We start from the raw sequence: 20,044 nt of genomic DNA, 5'->3' as shown, positions 1-20,044 counted from the left end.
CAGAAAACTTAATGCATAGTCGACACATACACTGATACGAGTGGAAGACATGATGCTATAATGTAAGGAGCAGATGTACTGATATTTGTGTAGGATATGATGTATACAATCAGCACATGTACAGGATGATATTGAAGACAAGATGAACATGACTAATATATGCATTAGGTCTGTCTCCTAATATTAGCAAGTGCTAAGAGCTTTGAATAAGAGTGATTTCTGAAGTTATGAAAAACATGAAAACAATAACATTTTTATAGTATTAATGATCAGAAAACATATATTAAAAGTTGAAGATTATATTGATATATAGCATTTAGCTTAACCAATAAATGATGATGGTAGACATATGCTGTAAATAAGAGAAACTATAAACCATATAAATCTTCCAAACAATTCCCTAAATGGAATATTTTATATTTTTCACCAGAATACAGTATTTTCTGCATACAAATCCATGTGGTATACAGTGTAAACATTACATCATTATCTTTCCATATCCTGCTGCATTTCACATGGAATTTTGAATCCACAAAAGTCATCTTGGAGTATAAACTGGCCTAGCTTTTCTGGCTGTAAATTTTGGTCTGAAAAAATTCAACATTTATGCTGGAAAATACAATATATATAAGGTACAGGAAAGAATGCACATACAAAATCTCATACATGTTATAATATGGTATGATGAAATAATTCGGTTATGGTTTGAATATTTTATATATAATTATAACCTTACAGTAAATTAAACCCTGATTTAAGACAAATACATGTCTCAACAATTTGCCCATAATATCAAATAAATTAAAAGTATCTTTCCTCATTTCTAAAAATGGAATATATGTCTTCTGAAAAGATGCCTTTATTAAAAAGATAATACAGATTTTACAAGATTGTGTTCATTGTTTAACTGTCACACCATTATATCTTCTCTTGAGTGAATACATCTGTGGTTGAAGTATTTCTGCTTGTTTAAATATATCTCAAAAGGATTACTCTTCTGCCTCAAAAATATACTTGTGGTATTTTGTGAAAATGATTTAGCATTTGCACGAGTGACAAAACTTTTCTTCTGCGTGACTTTGTGTAATTAAATATTTTAGAGAGAACTATTTACTATAGATATAAAATTAATGTGGACTTTCTCCTGAATGAATTCGTTTGTGAGTAGTTAAGTGACCATTTTGAGAGAATGATTTGCCACAAATATCACAGAGATATAGTTTCTCACCTATATGAATACGCTTATGAGTAGATAAACTACCATTTTGAGAAAACGATTCACCACAAATTTCACAGTGATATGGTTTTTCTCCTGTATGAACACGTATGTGGGTACGTAAGTTACTACTTGTATGAAATGATTTACCACAGATATCACAATGATATGGTTTTTCACCTGTATGAATACGTTTGTGAGTGGTTAACTCACTCCTTTGAGAGAATGATTTACCACACATATCACAGTAATATGGCTTCTCTCCTGTATGAATACGTTTGTGACCAGTTAATTCACCACTTCGAGAAAATGATTTACCACAGATATCACAATGATATGGTTTCTCACCTGTATGAATACGTATGTGAATAGTTAAGCTACTAGTTATAGAGAATGATTTACCACAAATATTACAGTGATATGGTTTCTCTCCTGTATGAATGCGTTTGTGTGTAATCAACTCACTACTCTGACAGAACGATTTGCCACAGATTGTACATTGAAATCGCTTATCTCCCGTGTGAATGCGTTTATGTCTAGTTAAAAGTCCTTTTGTAGAGAATGATTTATCACAGATATCACAGTGATATGGTTTCTCTCCTGTATGAATATGTTTGTGTTTATTTAAGTTTCTTGTTATAGAGAACGACTTGCCACAGATATCACAGTGAAGTGGCTTCTCTCCAGTATGAATATGTTTGTGACCAGTTAATTCAATACTTCGAGAGAATGATTTACCACAGGTATCACAGTGATATGGTTTCTCTTCTGAATGAATACCTTTGTGTGTAGTTAATTCACTAATCTGAGGGAATGATTTACCACAGATATCACAGTGATAAGATTTTTCTCCTGTGTGAATATGTTTATGAGTGGATAAGTGACTATTTTGAGAGAATGAATCACCACAAATATCACAGTGATATGGCTTCTCACTCGTATGAATACGTCTGTGAATAGTTAATTCACTACTTTCAGAGAATGATTTACCACAAACATCACAAGGGTAAGGTTTCTCTCTTTTATCAATATCTTTGTGAGCAGTTAATTCAGTACTTTGTGAGAATGATTTACTATAGATATCAGAAGATGGTTTTCCTTCTGCATGTACATATTTGTGAGTAGTCAAGTCACTACTTTTGGAGAATGATTTACCACAGATATCACAGCAATATGGTCTCCCTCCTGTATCAATAAGTTTCTGAGTAGTTAGGTTAGCACTTTGAGAGATTGATTCCTCCAAGTGAGGTGGCTTAACGCCTGGATCATTACATCTACTTGAGTGGTTTGCTTCAGAAACTGATTTACCAGAGATACGACACTGATATGAATTCTCTCTTGTATGAATGTGTTTGTGTCTCGATAAGTTAATTGTTTGAGAAAAGGATTTACCACAGATGTCACAGCGATATGGTGTCTCACCTGTATGAATACGTTTGTGAATAGTCAAGTCACTACTCTGAGAGCAAGTCTTACCACAGATATCACAATGATATGGCTTATATCCTGTATGACTACGTTTATGTCTGGTTAAGTTACTACTGTGAGAAAATGATTCACCACAGATATCACAGTGATATGGCTTATCTCCTGTATGAATGCGTCTATGCTTAGTCAAGTTACTTGTTATAGAGAATGATTTACTACAGATATCACAGTGATATGGCTTCTCTCCTGTATGGATACGTTTGTGCTTAGTTAATTCACCACTTCGAGAGAATGATTTTCCACACGTATCACAGGGATATGGCTTATTTTCTGTATGAATATACTTGTGATTTGTCAAGGAGAATGATTTGCCATATATATGACACTGAGATGGTTTCTTTCCTGTATGAGTTTGCTTGTGAGCAGTTAAGCTACTAGTTATAGAGAATGATTTATCACAGATATCACAGTGATATGGTTTCTCTCCTGTATGAATACGCTTGTGTTTAGTTAAATTACTTGTTATAGAAAACGATTTACCACAGATATCACACTGATAAGGCCTTTCTCCTGTATGAATCCGTTTGTGAGTAGTCAAGTTACTATTGTGAGAGAACGATTCACCACAGACATCACAATGGTATGGTTTAACTCCTGTATGAACACGTATGTGTCTTGTTAAGTCCCTTTTTTGAGAGAATACCTTTTTACAAATATCACAGCGGTATGATGTTTTTCCAATCTCTTTATACATCTCATCAGGAACATCAATCCTTTGAGACTGCATTTTATATTTAATCTGGTTTTCACATAGCTTATTTTCCATAATTTTCCTTCAGCACAATATACAAATATTTTTCTTGACTTTGTTTCTCTATAACATTCCTAACGTTTATTTTTCCTGGTATATTTCTACTACCTGTGGTTTTATGACAATATCTGAAGATCTTGCAAACAGTCACAAGATAATTTATTAGTATTCAACCATTTGAGACATAATTATTCCAATACTGCTTATGCTAGAACCCTGCCTTGTCATGGGAAACAAGCAAGTAAAATAACATCAAAATAGATCCATTTATCAAGACTGTTCATGTGGAAATTCTTGCAGTAAGGTCAGTTATATCTGACTTCACTGCAAGTTGTTGAAGTTTAATATGAATGTATGATTATTTTATATTCCAGACAATTACTGTAGAAATGTTGCTGCTCTTAATTTCAGTTGAGAGAAACTTTTCCACTGTAATTCAAGATTTGGTGTTAATAGGGTTTTATGTGTTCAGAATAAAAACTTCTTTAGTCTTTAAAAGATGATATTGTTGATGGATTTGAAGAAAATAATTATGTTATGCCAATGTCATCTGATAACCTGAAATAATAAAGAAACAGTTTAAGACAGAGAAGATACTTAGAAAGAAGAGATAGAGATTGTACAATGGAATTTTAATACATTTATACTAATAAACTGTAGATTTAAATCTTTAATATTTAGATTACTCTGAATATTCAGATTATGCTTATTTATTTACATTGTTTTAGACTAATCCTGCATTATCTTGGATGCTCAAGAATTCAATGTGATTAATTTTTTTTTAGAATGATATTGTAAAATAAGTGTGAGAAGGTAGATCTGGCTGGTTTAAACATAAAATAGATAGAGAATTTGAGCCAGATATGGCTGGTTTAAACACTAGAGAGTTAAACCTTTACCTGAATTTTACTTTTTAATCTATTACTAAAATTATATCCTACAACCTTGTGCTAAGTCCTTAATATTTGTAAACTACAGTCACACCTTCAGATTGTGTGCCATAGTATATGTTAAACTACAAAATTGTGCACTGAGCTTGACACAACCCTACAGTTTGCTGGTTCCCTGTCAAACCTTCCTATCCATGCCAGCATGAAAAGAGGTTAAATTATGATGATGCCATGTCATTTAGTCATCAGTCAGACCTATAATCAAAAGCATTCTATGATTATCTTGTCTTTCATACAAAGTAAGTAGGACTACATCATTAATCAATGTAGCCTTCTTTTTCTAAAACATTGGGGTGTAGTTTGAAGGACATTTGGTTGCTACTTCCAACACATTGAATAATCACTTAGAGCCTACCTTGGAATGATTGCTTTTAGGTATAGAGGTGCAACAAATTGGAATTAGACCTGATTCATGCTCCATTTAAGTTTTACTTTTGGAATATATTGTCTTTCATCTAAACTGTTCCACTTTTTATACATTCATTTTAACTTAACTTCAATTTTTCTTTTAAATGATACAAAATCATTTCAATAATTTATGCCCCCTATTATTTTTGTAAATGTTTTTTAAACCTGTAGGATTTCCTTATCTTGTGTGCCCTTTCCATTTAAAAATAGTGGAATGTAATTTCAGGGAGATTTGGTTACTATTTCTAGCAAGTTAAACCCTACTTTGTATTGAATTTTTAGTCAAGAGTACTTTTGCTAACACAAACTCTGACATTCATCAAAAGGAATCCAATTAAGACAGGTCTTCACATTATACAATTTAAAGAATGTGATGTACAGTAGTTCCAAAATTAATATAAAAATAGTCTAACCACAGACTGAAGAAATAAAGATGCAAGGTTTTGGAATAATGAAAAGGAAAATCTTAGTTTGGTAACATGGCCATGAAAGTGTCACCTTTTCCACTATTATCGTATTTGGAACCATGGAATTTAAATTTTTGCATATTTAATCTATGGCTGAATGTCAGAAAAAACACTTTCTTGAAGGTTTTGTTGGTTGCTACAATGATAGATTGCTTTGTCAGTTAATATGATTTACGCACAAGACCAGCAATTCTGAGAAGAGATTATTCAATTACATTGAGTACTGTCCTTGACTGGCATTTTATTTTATTGACCTCAGAGGGATAAAAAAAACAAAGCTGACCACAGTGGGATTTAAACTCAGAATGTAAAGAGTTGAAAGAAAAACACTATAAAGCATTTTGTTTGTCACTTTTAACATTCTGCCAGCTTACAGTCTTAGCACCAATGCTATAACAAAGTATTTCTGCAGAGATATCAGAATTCCCAGATTGGAAACAGGCAACTGAGTTAGCAACTTCATGCATACTGGACACCTGCTAGTGTCAAATAACTTCTTGCAAGGTATGTCATCCCATTTTCATTACCTCCATATGTGGAGGTCAGATGTTATGCTCATCATCTTGGGGTGACCAATGCAATCTCCAAATCCAATGACAAGGGAATATTGACTGAAGAAAAGGATAAGAATCTGTTGCTGATGAGACTGGTAGAGTAGAGAAGTGATGAAAGAAATCCTGTGAAAGAAACTCTAGCAAGTAACTGTATGCTTAAACCTTTAGCATTCAAATTACTCTGTTAAATGGGATGCTTATTTATTCATATTGCTTTGAATTAATCTTGCATATCTCATAGTGTCGAGACTTCGATAATGTGGTTGTTATTTTTAGAATGACATAGTAGGTATGAGATGCATGATCTGACCAGCTTGAACATAAAACAGGGAGAATAGTCAGGTCTGATATGGTCAGTTGAAATGCTAAAGGATAAACTATCATTTCATCCTAGTTAGCTTGGAGTTTTGATAGCTTTCACCACTCCATTACCCTCCGGAATTCAATAAGTTCAAATTGCACCAATGCCAGCAGCGTTGGTTACATAATTGTCAAGAGTACTGACTCTAGCCCTTGTTTTCATGAAACTGACAGATTGAGCCATAAGTGTAAATATGGCTTTCCCAGTCTGAAATTATGCTTAGTGCATATATATTTAACCAGTAATGAAATCGACATTAATAATATCCATAGACTTCTGAGGCTTATTCTATTTTATTTATTTACTTTATTTATCTAGCCGATGAATAAGATGGTGAAGCTTGCAATGTATGCATCAATCACGATTTTTCTTTTAACATAGTGGCAATGCAGTTCAATTTCCTTGAATCACATTAATGATAACTCATCAAATTTGCCTTTAAAGATACGTTCTGAGCTTTCTGGTGTAACATGCAATCTGAGAATTGTCCAGTTCGATATGCTATGAAATGACAAAGTCAGTAGCAGTTATTAAAATGAACTAGACGTTTCATATCGCAATTGGCAACCACCTCACATTTCAAACATCTTCTGGAAGGCCCAAACTATAGAATCAATTAATAATTATACAGGCATCTTCTAAGTAAAGCATTTGGATCACCTTCGATTGCTGCATCATCGAAGTAAATAATTTAATATTTTATTTTGGTCACAGGTTAAATAACAGATAACAAGAAAAATAAAAGAAATTATGCAATTTCTTTTAACGGCCATGTAATTAATATATGTGGCAACGAAACAAAAATGTTGATAACATTATAATGTAGCATTGTTTCTGTAAACTTCAGTTTTTAAAGTACATATCAGAATGGGGACTACTGAATACAGTAGTTCACTCTCTATGATCTATTTTTTATACATATCTTAAGATCTCTTTTTCTCATAGCATAAACATTTATTGCACTGATTCAATACATAGTCGATGAGCAACAATAGTCCGCGGTTTCTGTTCTTTTGACATGCGTTTTCTAAAGCATAAAATACTATAAATATTTTCTGCATTTTATTAATACTATATGTGAGTCTGTGTTTTCTTGGCTATGTAGACCTAGGTCAGCCTTGAGCGATCAGACAAATTTATGATAAAATATACTCCAGCTGTGACCATGCAGGGCTGTTTTTGTTTTATATTTTCTTTTTCAGATTAAAAAAAAATGCATAACATTAAAACTAAAACAAAGAAAAAAATCCCAGTTTACTTACAATACAAATCGATAGTATTATTATTGAAAAATATCAATCATTGTAATGTACTGTTTTGTTGTGTAATGATTACAAGCAAGTTATTGAATGCTTAAAAACGTATGAAATTTTTGAGAAAAATAAACTTGAACAAATTTTAGCCACATAATCATCACCGCCTTCGAAAACATATCTCAGCAAAATTTCATTAAAAGATATGTATTATTGAAAAAGTTACGTGAGTAGGTATACCAAATTGTAGTTATGTCAATAAAAGACTTCAGGTTATTAATGCAGTTGTATTTTCGTAAAAAATAAAATATCGAATACGATGTTTGTAAAACTTACCAACGTAAGCGGATCGTGAAATTTAACAGATGTCGTATTAAGGTTTAGAAGGGACAATTAGTCTTACCACCAACTTCTAACTCATGAAATTATTTCTCCAGACAAAAATCACAAAGACAATTAATGTAATGTTTCTTTGTCTTAGACCTTTACATCAGTCTAACATCTAATTGCACTAGATAGATAGATAGATATGGTGCACGATGAGTTAGACGTAGCGAGAAAATCTGAGCAGCAACAGAGAAAATCAGCTTCTAATGAACACATAATTGCATAAAAGACAAGTGTTTGAAAGGAAATTAGACAAAATTTTTTTTTAGGGGAACTAACTCTCGTAATCTTAGAGAGAGAGGGAGGAGTGTGTCTATAAGAAAGAGTCAGTCAGGGGCAATCTGCGGCCCGCAGGACTTTCTGCACGGCACGCCCAACGAAAACTTACCTTGAAATTTTTTTTAATATTGCGGCCCGCCTTATGAGCCATGTCTTATGCGGTCTGCTTCTCGAAAAAGGTTGTCCATTCATGAAGGAACTTCCCATCTCAATATCGAGTATTAATAATTCGATGATATTAGCTAGCGTTTTAACTTTCGTTAACTTTAGTTTTCTTTTTAATTTACACAAATGAATGAAATTAATTATATTTTTATTTTATTTTTAGAGGTTACTGGCCTGGCAAATAATTTTATCTGACACCGTGTGTTGAAACTAAAACAATTGCAGCGTGGAAGAAATATTAGTTATTTAAAAACATACTAAAACTGCAAATAAGTGAAATTAATAGTCTTTGGCAAAATTCTCTTTTAAGCACCCCATATAATCCTTCATAATCATATTCTTTTATAATTTTCAGAAAAATTTTGCGAATTTGTGTTCTACACTCGGGAATTCATACAATTATGCAAAATCAACAAAAATTGTGTATGATTTAAGTGCAATTTAGCTGTTATTTTAGGTACATCTCACGACCACTTGATACCCTTCTCGTATTGATGTTTTTCAATATCTTTCTCTCTATACACTCATTCAATGATCTATTGCCGGGATTTAATCAAAAACTTCGAACTGTCCGTATTTTACAAAAGAAAAAAAAATCGGTAAATTAAAAAAAAGCTTAAAAAATAATTCAGAAGAATAAGAATTTTTTTTTTACGTAGCCGTATGACTTCTCATGTGTTGAATACAAATTCGCGAGAATTTCTTGAAAATTCCCAAACAAAAAAAAAGTTATGAGGGTTTATATGGGGTGTTTGAAGCAGAATTTTACTCAGTTTTTGATGCAATGAGTTTTTTCATTCTTTCTTTATCAACAGAGGATTGATAAAAAAAATTGGGGCCAGTATGGGATGATATAGTGTGGGAGTACATGAAGGAGCACGTAAAAAGTAAAATAACAGAAATAAAGAAACAATAAATTTCAAACAAGGAATAATTGCTCAAAATAATGGTTTCTGATTTCGGAACCATGGAGCTATGTAAAAAGCACCCTCAGTCCACTCTGTAAGATGGCTTCACTGTTTTAGCAGGGTTTTTATGACTGGCGTAGTTTTCTGCCTAGCCAGCCCCCATCAAACCGTCCAACCCATGCCAGCTTGGAAAACAGATATTGAATGAATAATAATAATAATGGTTTCAAATTTTGTCACAAGGACAGCACTTTTGCGGGAGGGGATGAGTCGATTACATCTACCCCAGTGTTTCACTGGTACTTAATTTATTGACCCTGAAAGGATGAAAGGCAAAGTCAACCTCAGCAGAATTTGAACTCAGAACATAGTGATGCGAAATACCGCTAAGCATTTTGTCCAGCATGTTAACCATTCTGCCAGCACACTTGATGATGATGATGATCCTTTCTACTATAGGCACATGACCTAAAATTTTGGGGGTGGTGACTAGTTGATTACATCTACCCCAGTGTTACACAGGTACTTAATTTATTGACCCCCAAAAGGATGGAAGGCAAAGTCAACCTTGATAGAATTTGAACTCAGAATGTAAAGACTGGCGAAATACCGCTAAGCATTTTGTCCAGCATGTTAACCATTCTGCCAGTTCGCTGCCTTGATGATGATAATGATGATGATGATCCTTTCTACTAAAGGCGCAAAGCCTGAAATTTTGGGTAAGTGGATTAGTCGATTACATTGACCCTGCAAAGATGAAAGGCAGAGTCAGCTTTGGTAGAATGTTTGGCAAGAAGAAAAGCTGCAAAACATTTTGCCCAGTCAGCTAACAGTTTTGCCAGCTCACCACCTTAATGATAATAATAATCCTTTCTACCATGGACACAAGGCCTGAACCGTTGGTAAAAAGCCTTTTAAAGAATTACTCAAAATTTGAGTTGCAAGTTTGTGGAAGTCTGGATATTTCTTCATTTCCAGGTCTAATTTGAAAATAAAAGTATTTATGTTATTGAAAGCAGTTGTTTTCCTCACCAAAAAGTGAAAATATTTTCCCACGAAATGAAACTATTCAGTAAAGAAAGTAAAACAGCAGACAATAGAGTGTTGACTATAAAGCATCCAGTGTGATGCTGAACATTTCTATCTTGTCATTAGTTATGACTTTACAATGTTTTGCTTGTCTTACTTTTATATTCAGTGACACATCTACAAGAGATGGGATATACAGAATTCTTGGTCATAATTTGTTTGAGAGAAATGTCTCTGAAGTGTAGATCTGCTTTTAAATATTGTCATGATGTTGTACACACTGCAGATTTGAAGTCTTGCAAACATGCTTCTTATGCAAGGCAGACAGGTTGTTGCTGCTTTTTGACTGACATCTTTGCTGTTAGAAGCTAATCCTTATCATCTTTTACTGGTATGTGTTTGGGTTACTACTTACAGTCAATGTTGTAGGCCATAGACAATCCTTTTCTTCCTGTTGTACAGATGCAAGAATTAAATATGGCTCAGCGAATGTACTTACTTGTCTACTTATGATGACCTATCAAAAGTGATGACAATGTCTATCCAGGACATTCATCATCCTCCTCCTCTTCCAGCACATTGTTCCCTATGGGAAATGTGGCTGACAAGAGAGCCATAAGATAAGCAAATTACGTGACACTAAGGGCACAGCAAGTGACCTGAACAACAACCACAGGGGGCTGACAGTCTCCTGCATTTGGTTTCAAAGTACTGATTCAGCACATGCCTTCCAAGCAACAGCCAAGGCCTCCAACTGATTGGGAGGGATACAACATAAAATGAGACATTGCTTTAGATGATCATGAAAATAAAGTTTTGGGTGTGCATGAGGCTTGACTCTAGCCTTGATCTCACTGAAGAGGACCATCTATGGCAACCAGTAATCTGGTATTTGAATCATATGGGCAAACCCAGCAGAGATGACAGTGAAGGATGCAGGCCTCAATGCTGTTGATCCCAACCTACCAGGGGGATGTTGGTATGAGGTACCTTCTGTGATGATTTGGAGCAATCTGAAATGGAATCTGAGTTGTTTGATTTGGTGCCAATAAAGGGTTCTGGTCTCAGACTTGTACAGGACAGTAGGTACACAGATAGCTCAGTTCCAGTGAATGTAGTTTTGTGATATAAAAATGTAAGCACTCTGTAAGAAATTAGCACCTTCAAGAAAGCCAATTGCCTTTTCAGTTGGGGACTGTATTTAAAGTCTTACTGAATAATTGTGCATCTTCTTGACAAGTCCAGAGTATAAAGGTGTCATCTATGTAATTATATCAGCGAGACCTGTCACCCATAGAAAGTGAGGCATGGAACATCTAACCACTATAATCTGTAGGGTGACATAAAAAATATATATATGGCTGACCCTTTGTAAAAGGTAATGATAAGTCACTAACCTTTGTGGAAGAAAGTGAAGATAAATAAGGTCCAAAATCAGAAGACAAGGTTTAAAGAATCATTACATATGCTAAGCTTTGATAACCTCTTCAGTTGAACTAACAAAGATATGGGAGTCTGTAAACCTTAAACATATTACCACGAGAAAAAGTTACGTTTGAAGCTTCTTTCATTATCCAATTGTCCTATAGGACAATGATTATATTTACTATCTCACTATCCTATAAATTTCAACTACATATTATACACTCACGTGGTTACCCCAGTTTAATCCTGACTGAATTTTCTACTCTTTGGACTTGCATGTCTGAACCACTTCCCGAACTTTCAGCACCTCTCTTCATCCACATATTTTCTCTTATTTCTTTCTGTTGAAGAGCGTAGGCTCGAAAGATAAGGACTTTTTCATTTTACCAAACGTCAAACTAATACACTTGCTTGTTGTTCATACACCTGTCTTCGTCTTTTGTTTTTCTATAAATTTCAACTAGTTAACATAATCTATGTCAAGTGTTCAATTTAATAGCAGATATTCCTTGTCAACTATGGATTCAAGATCATCCATGATTTTGCACAAAGAGAACATCCAATTATTTAAACGCACATGCCCCACTCTATAATCACATTTACATCAGCAAATATATCCTCCCAATGTTCCCCATTCTTTACAGTTAAAGGGAATTGTTGGGGAAATGTTCACATTAAAATCACACGGCTAATTGTAGTCAAGGGAGACAACTGCATGTTAAACGGGAGGAATGCAGTGGAGATTGAATCAAAATTTTGGCAATAAGACAACTATGAAACTAACTAATCAGCATCCTGTATGATTGAGATTAAGGGTTCTGACAGGAAAAAAACACGAACATAACATCTACCAATTAGGCAACTTAAAATAATTGTGAGAAATACTTTGGCTTTCTGTTCAAATGTCAGTCAAATACAGGGACATCCCTCATTTCTGCCTTCAACCTAGATAAAAAAAAAAAAACCCACTCTGTTCTTGAGTGCAATATCAGGAAATCATTGTGGACATAACTATAAATTATGACATTCTAATGGGGAAAAATGAATACTTGTATATAGGTGCTTATATTAAAGTCATTATTTTTGAAGTAATTTTATTAGAAACATAGGGATAGGCATGGCTGTGCTGTTAAGCTTGCTTTCCAGTTGTCTCACTGTGTGATACCATGACTTTTATTATAACCTTGGGTCAACCATAGACTTAAGAGTGGATTTGTGGATGGAAACTGAAACAAGCCCCTGTCTGTGTAAGTTGCTATCTTATTGCGTAACATAAGCATCATACAAGTGGTATCTTTCATTTCCAAACTTCTGTGGGAACATGTCCAGCCAAAGAGAAAGATTACTTTCAGCGACTGGAAGGACATTCAGTCATAGAAAATTTGCCTCCACAAATTTCATTCAACCCATGCAAACATCACCATTTTAAAAGCCACATTTGTGGCTATTAAAATGATGTTTGTAACGTGCAAAAAAATAAACTGGATTTAATATCATATAGCATTGAACAGTTGTAAGAAAGAAAAAAAATTCAAGATTATGAGTAAAAAGTCATAAACACTGATGCCAAAACAGTTGAAGCTGCTTCTATAGAACAACTAAGAGAATACAGAAATTTATTTGCAATGATTGATACATCAGGATTGTCTAAGCCACTAAAATTAAAAGGTAACAAAAGATAGAAATAGAATTCAAAACATTTTCTTTATTTTTTTTTTATTACAAAATGAATAGTAATGATTTGAAATATAATGAAGTTTTTATTAAAATAGCAGATGAACTCTAGTCATTTAATGGAAAACTCCAAAATTTTAGATTTAATTTCTGAGATTATATAATCAGTGAATAAGAAAAAAATAAATTATGTTTGCATAACAAATAACATTTTTTTGTTTTGTTTTGTTTGTGTGGACTTTAACATCTATCTTTATTGCTTTTGATCATACAATGTTTTGATATGTACTTCATCTAATATTTAAAATATATCAAAAGACTAGTGACTGAGCAACAATATTAAACAGTTAAGATGTTTTACAATTCATGCTACTACAGTTGTAATTACAACATATAACTGTATTATAGTCCCCAAATACTTAATGATTGCAGAAGAAATGTTAATCAACTAGAGATTGAGATTAGAAGTATCTTACCATTAAGTTTTTTTCTTTTTAATCATGACAACCATTTTTAAAAGGTTCATGCAAAAATTTTTTTCCAGTATAAATTTCATTAGAAGTATATAGAGAAATACTTAAGAAAGTTTTGGATCTAAAAATTGTATAAAAACGAAATAAAGATAAATGGAAAAGTCCAAAAAAGAAAAAAAAATTATTTACTCTGTTAGTGTATAACACTGATTTTTTTTCTTCTTTACATTGACTTAAGATATTACAGTTTCAAGTCCATGAGTTGTTTTGTTGCATGCAGCCTAGAAAGAGTACATGGTTACAAAATCTGCAATTTCTTGCTCACATCATAAGACCATTGATTTGTTTTCTGCTTTACATAGCAGCAAATATTTTTATATATGGAAATGCAACAAACAACATCAAAGATTCAACAAATAAATTATTACTCTCAACTTCAGGAGTACATCGAAACAAAAAATAAATATATGACTCCAAACTCACAGATAGGCACTAATCTTCCAGCAGTACATACACTCACAAACTTGCAAATAACATCCAACTTAGCAATCTAGTTGGTAATTAGCCAAAATCAATGTCAGCCAGATTTTCTTGTAAGTTATTTTATCAAGCACACCAGACTCATACATTCACATGAATGTAATCACCAGCAGTATTTGTTTGTTTTTTTTTTTCTTCTTTCAATTTCTTTTTGTGGTTCAACTTCAGATTTGTCTTATCAATTCTTACAATTATGTTGAGAATATAAAATTCATATTTCATATATTTTACTTTCAAAAGTAATGATATTTTTTAAAAGCTATATTTGTTCAGCTAGATATGGATGCATATTATAGTTAAAAAAAATTAAACTTTAACAAACATTTTCCCTTTTGTAATGCCATAAAATTTCCATTAATGAAAACATTTTCAATTTGTCTCAAAGACAGAAATGAAGAAACTTCTGTTATAATTAAACAAATCTAGTAAGCTGAGATCACCTGTAGTAGATGATTTAATATTATTTAGCCTAGTATTATTTGAAATGAACTTCAATAACAGGAATATAAATATATCATTATATATAGATTTAGAAGTCTCTAACATTTAAATTATATATAAAATTAATTTTTTTTTATTTTACAATATTTCTTTTTCAATACTACCTTAGTCCTTGTGAAAATCTTGATATATGTACATATATAGTTATATATTTCAGTAAGATGTCATTATCAAAAGATGAATGTACATTCATCCTAAAAACAGTCCAATACAAAACAGTAATCCAGTTTCATTGTTCAGACATACTTAGTGCAACTGCCCAGAGTTGTCCAAGCAGCTGGCAATATGAAGAGCAAGGCAGTAGACCAGCTATCCTATAATCCCTTATCCTTGGTTGTCAAACTGGATGGGAGTGTTAATGAATGCAGTGGAAAAGTAGGTGAATGCTGTGATGAGGTGTGACTTTTAATTCACCCTGTATCTGTATATATAAAACAAAAAAAAAATTCATAACATAAATATGAAATATTTCTGGCAAGGAAAACTTGCATCATTAGGTCAAGTATTAATAAGTAGTAGAATACTTAATTTACAAAAAAAAAAAAAAAAAAAAAAAAAAAACACTCGAAATCTTTTAGATTCATTCAACTTTGGGAAGTATACATTAACTCTCACATACAAATAAAAACTTTTAAAAGTCTTTAATACACAATAAGGGCTTTGTGGAAGCTGTCAATAAAAGGTTATTTGAAAGAATCCTGAATCACATCATTTTTACCAATCATGGGCAAACTGAACTTTCTGAATGGTACACAATGAAAATTTACCTTGAATTTTTTTTTAGTAGTGCAGCCCGATTGTGTTATGTGGCCCACTTCTCAAAACAAGGTTGCCCATGTTTGACTTAAACCACCTGAAAACTTTTTTAACTGTAGGTATGCTGTTTAACTGCCAATGCTACAACATAATCATGTCTGAATTCTGCTGGAAAGTTGTTACAAGCTATGAGAAATGATTTTCCAACATTTTACTAATGAAAAATTTCACTGCTTGTTAAATTAATCTTGTGTTCTTGGATATTCAAATGAATCAATTTTTCTCAGTGACACTATTAGTCAAAGATACTAATGTACATCCTTATATAATAGTGTTTAACATTTTTGAAAATTACATAATATAAATATGAAAGTTTATAAAAAATCCTTTTAAGTACCAAAAGATAACGAAACTTTTTGCTTTCAACAAGACATAAACTAATCATGAAACAGTCAACTGAACACCGTTTCATACATCACAAGCACCAACAAATTCCCCAACTGGGAATTCTGTCAAATGACTAGACATGCTTCCAATTGTAGAGATTGCTATATTCAACCAGGACTGTTCCACAAATACACTACCCATATTCTTCCCTCTTGGTTTTGAGTTTAAAATGTACATCATCATTATCATTGGTATTAATAACTTTATGGCCAATAAGTATAATTAATATAACGAAAGTTAAATGAGCACATCCTCTTCCTTACAAAATTTTCCCTGGTGTCTAGTCAAACGAAATCAATAGCCTGAAAAGAAACTACCAGTAGAACATTGGTAACTATTGTTGTATTGGTCAATGTAAGCAGCAGTAAGCTTTTATTTTCATGTTTGGTTTAAGCAGATCAAAATGCTTTCCCAAACACTAGACATATAATTTCACAAAATATTGTATATTTATGTTCTGGTTAATAGATATTGAATATAGTGGTTGAAATATACAATTACATAAATAAAAAAGAGTTACTGACTGAAAACATTGACACACTACAAAACTTCCTGCAGAGATGACATACTTATTGCTATGGAACTTTGGTATGAAGCTTTTGCCTAGTGTTTACACGAAATACTTTGGGACAAAAATTTGCACTATAAAAAGGCAGCTACAATCCTGATAAAATGGTTCGTACAAAATTTTAATACAGACTGGAATATCTTTTTCATTCTTAAGGAATTATGAAACCATTTGGGTTTCCATAAGTACAACAAAGCCTATGCATGGGACAAACTGACTTACAACCCTTAACTTCCAACACTCTCTTTGGAAGATGTGTCCAATAAGGAAGATATATATATATATATATATATACACAATTATACATACTCATGTTCAGTCTGCACTATTTAAGCTCTCTTATAAACATTCTGTTAAAAATAAAGAGGCACATTTTATGGGCTACCATAAAAAGAGTCAGTCAACTGGATCCTAGTGTGTAGCCTGGAGGCCAGTTAAATAGAAATATGGGCTTCTCAATGAAGACAAAATACTATAGTTTTAATAACATCATATAACTATAAATTCAACAGAAATTTGGAATGAAACTTATTAAGTTGACGACATCTTCTCTTCAAATAAGAAAAGATATTTGTATTTTAAAATAAAAATTTTTTAGATTTTAAATTTTTAATTTAAAAAAAAAAACAACTTTTCATAGAAAAATTTTTTTAAAGTAAGCATAAAAACGTAGTTCACTTACTGCAAAAGTAATCTTATAAACCAATGGTTTTAAGCCTAATTATCATGCTTCAATGGTTATATAAGATTACTAAATATTTTTATAATTGCAGGTCATGTCTAGCAGTATTTTGAAACTGAATGATATCAAAGAATATTCACTATAACAATGCTATATGAGATTGTTAGTCCAGATTATAAAGAAAATTTGTAAATGGATCTGAAAATAGAAGACGGCCGACCAAGCTTAATATATTAAACAAAAATATAATAATAATAATAATAAACAAAAATATAGTAATGATTACTACAACTTGTATATCAACATAAATACTGAACAACAAATATTTGATCATATTGATCAGAGATAAAAAGTAAGATCTGGTTGCCAGCAGTCTGCTTGTATCAGTCCTTGTCTTTACATTGCAGTTATCTTCAACAACTCAATTGGCACAGCACGGTCATAATGCAAAATATCATCATTAGGTGCCATCAAGGATTCAAAATGAAGATCTTGAACACCTATAAAATAAAATATAAATGCATAAATGAAACATGTTCTCAGATATACTAAAGAAAGTGTGCAATAGTTTATCAACCCAAATAACTTCAACTTCAGGAATTTACTAAATCATCCATTAATAAAACTTTAAATCTTCTGTAATAGAAAGACAAGTACAGGCACACCTCAGCTTACACTGTTAATGGGTCCAAAGACATGTGACTTACATCAAAAATCAACATAAGAAAAAAACATTTAAAATAATTCATTAGATTGTATCTGTTTTTCATTTATTTCACTCAGGTGTTCACAGGACATCAAAAGAAGCAGGAAATTACAAAAGAAAGAGAAAGTTTACACTCTCAGTAATAAAAATTGTGGGAATAGGGTTACTTAAAAAAACAAACAAACAAAAGAGAGAGAAATTAAGAAAATATTGACCATTTACCTAATGTAAACAGGAACTGATCTCGAGTGTCTTCTAAACGCACAGTTGATGCTACATAAGCCACTGGCTTTTCACCATTCTCAAGAGTAACAGACAGTAATTTTTTCAACACAAGTACCAAGGATGGAATTACTGTTGTATCATAAACCACATCTGAAAGATAATGAAGTTCATCGTTATGAATCACAGTTTTACAACGCTAAGAAAATTACAAAAAATTTTTTTAACAAAATGTATTTCAATCTATTGCAATTACAGGGCTACTACAATTATAGTACAGGATTATCAACATTTTCAAGAGTTCAAAGCTGTTGTGTTTTATTCTTAATCAAGGTACATAACATTATATGCCTTGACAAGCAATCCACCACTTCAGAATTTTGTGGTAGGAAGGGCAATTATTGTTTTTAGCAAAAATCACACCCACCTCCCAAGTTAACACAGAAACTAAATAACAAAAAAAAACATACTGAAAGAATTCATAGAATAAAAGTCTGAAATAGTTCCTGATTATCAATTTGAAAAATGAAACTTTCAAAAGAGAAACTAGTTTTATGATTAGTTAACAACAATGGGAATTTTTGTCTAACTTGAAGGCTGATGTAACTTACTGAAAGGTACAGAAATATGACTCATAAGGTTTGAAATTCATTTAGCAGGAACTGTACATAAAGGTAATATAATGATTCTAAAGAGAAAATACTGGATCAAGTGAAGTAATAGAGCAAGTGATGATATGAAATATTAAGAAACACAGCATTACTATTGATGACATAGATGATGATAATACCTGCAGCAATGATAACTTCTGGACAATACCATTTGAGAAAACTATCATCGAAACACTCCCAGTCCAGTTTTGCAACACTAATTTTGTCATTTTTTTTAAGTGTAGCAATTTTGCTTTCAGAGTCCTTCTTCCATGACTTAGAGTAGAGCTCAAAATCTGCAAAATCTTCCACAGGGTCTTTCTGCATGATTTCACTCTCATCACTAGGAGGTGTAGATGGAGACAGGCAGATCTCAATGATATCAGTCATGTCATTTGAAGTATTGTTATCAGCACTTAAACTAAGCTGTCGACGAATCTTCCGCATTATTTTTTCATCGTTTTTATTATTTATGTTGATAGGTGATAAGTGAATGTCCTCCTGGGTATTGTCTGTCTCACTTTGATTGTTTTGCAGCATGTTGAGTTCAATATTCTTAGACAAGAGATACAATACTTGAGGGTGACAGTCTGTAAAGCAAAAATGTGTTGGTTGGCAATTCTTGCAAATTACTATGCCTGTCAAACCAAGACCACATCCTAGTTCCAAAATTTTTCTGGAAAGAAACAACACACGCACAAAAAAATTAAACATGATAGTAAACAAATAAGCAAAAATAATTAGGAGAAAAATATTAGTTCAACATAAAATATATTTTGTTATTTAAAAAAAACCCAAAAAACTAACAGCTGCTACCTATTTTACTTGCCAGTTGTTACCACTTAGCCCCAAGTGAGACCTGACTAAGCAGAGGAGACATGTTCAAAATAATTCCAACCCTAATCAGCTCCAATCTTTTTAGGGGTAAGTAAGACTACATTATCTAATGTGTCCTTCCATTTTTAAAACTGTGAAAAGTTTGAGAGATTGATTAGCTACTGTTTCTAACAGGTTGAGGGACAACATACAGAGTTCCTCAATTCTGACAGATAATCCATAAGTTACTATAAGTAATGTTTTACAACTAATTTCAGAAAATAATGGTTTCTGATTTAGGTACTAGGCCAACAATTTTGAGGGGATGGGGCTAATTAATACTCCCCCCACCTACACCAGTACTTGAC

At 32.4% G+C, this 20,044-nt stretch overlaps 2 protein-coding genes across 2 annotated transcripts in view; both read right to left on the bottom strand.

Annotated features, from left to right (window-relative positions):
• Positions 1-698: 698 nt before the first annotated feature.
• LOC106872732 (uncharacterized) lies at positions 699-8,126 on the bottom strand. The gene is made up of 2 exons (XM_052975984.2): positions 7,785-8,126; positions 699-4,013 (listed from the first exon to the last, which is right to left on the bottom strand). The coding sequence occupies exon 2, from the start codon at positions 3,468-3,470 to the stop codon at positions 1,128-1,130; it is 2,343 nt and encodes a 780-aa protein (XP_052831944.1). The 5' UTR covers positions 3,471-4,013; positions 7,785-8,126; the 3' UTR covers positions 699-1,127.
• A 9,429-nt stretch (positions 8,127-17,555) lies between these two features.
• Positions 17,556-20,044, bottom strand: part of LOC106872731 (protein-lysine N-methyltransferase EEF2KMT) — a 13,643-nt gene continuing 11,154 nt past the window's right edge. The window contains exons 6-8 of the mRNA XM_089342117.1: positions 19,001-19,536; positions 18,211-18,363; positions 17,556-17,782 (exon numbers count right to left, since the gene is read on the bottom strand). Of these exons, the coding sequence (XP_089198243.1) occupies positions 17,679-17,782; positions 18,211-18,363; positions 19,001-19,536 (793 nt within the window). The 3' untranslated portion in view covers positions 17,556-17,678. The remainder of the gene's footprint in view (positions 17,783-18,210; positions 18,364-19,000; positions 19,537-20,044) is intronic.

This window comes from Octopus bimaculoides, chromosome 2 (assembly GCF_046866305.1).
Source record: "Octopus bimaculoides isolate indiv1 chromosome 2, ASM4686630v1, whole genome shotgun sequence".
NCBI lineage: Eukaryota > Metazoa > Mollusca > Cephalopoda > Octopoda > Octopodidae > Octopus > Octopus bimaculoides.
Note: the sequence above shows the minus strand (reverse complement) of the source record. Positions and strands in the feature narration are given on the sequence as shown.

Excerpts from the sequence above, each read along its gene's own strand:
- LOC106872732 (XM_052975984.2), bottom strand. The coding sequence starts at position 3,470 with ATGGAAAATAAGCTATGTGAAAACCAGATTAAATATAAAATGCAGTCT.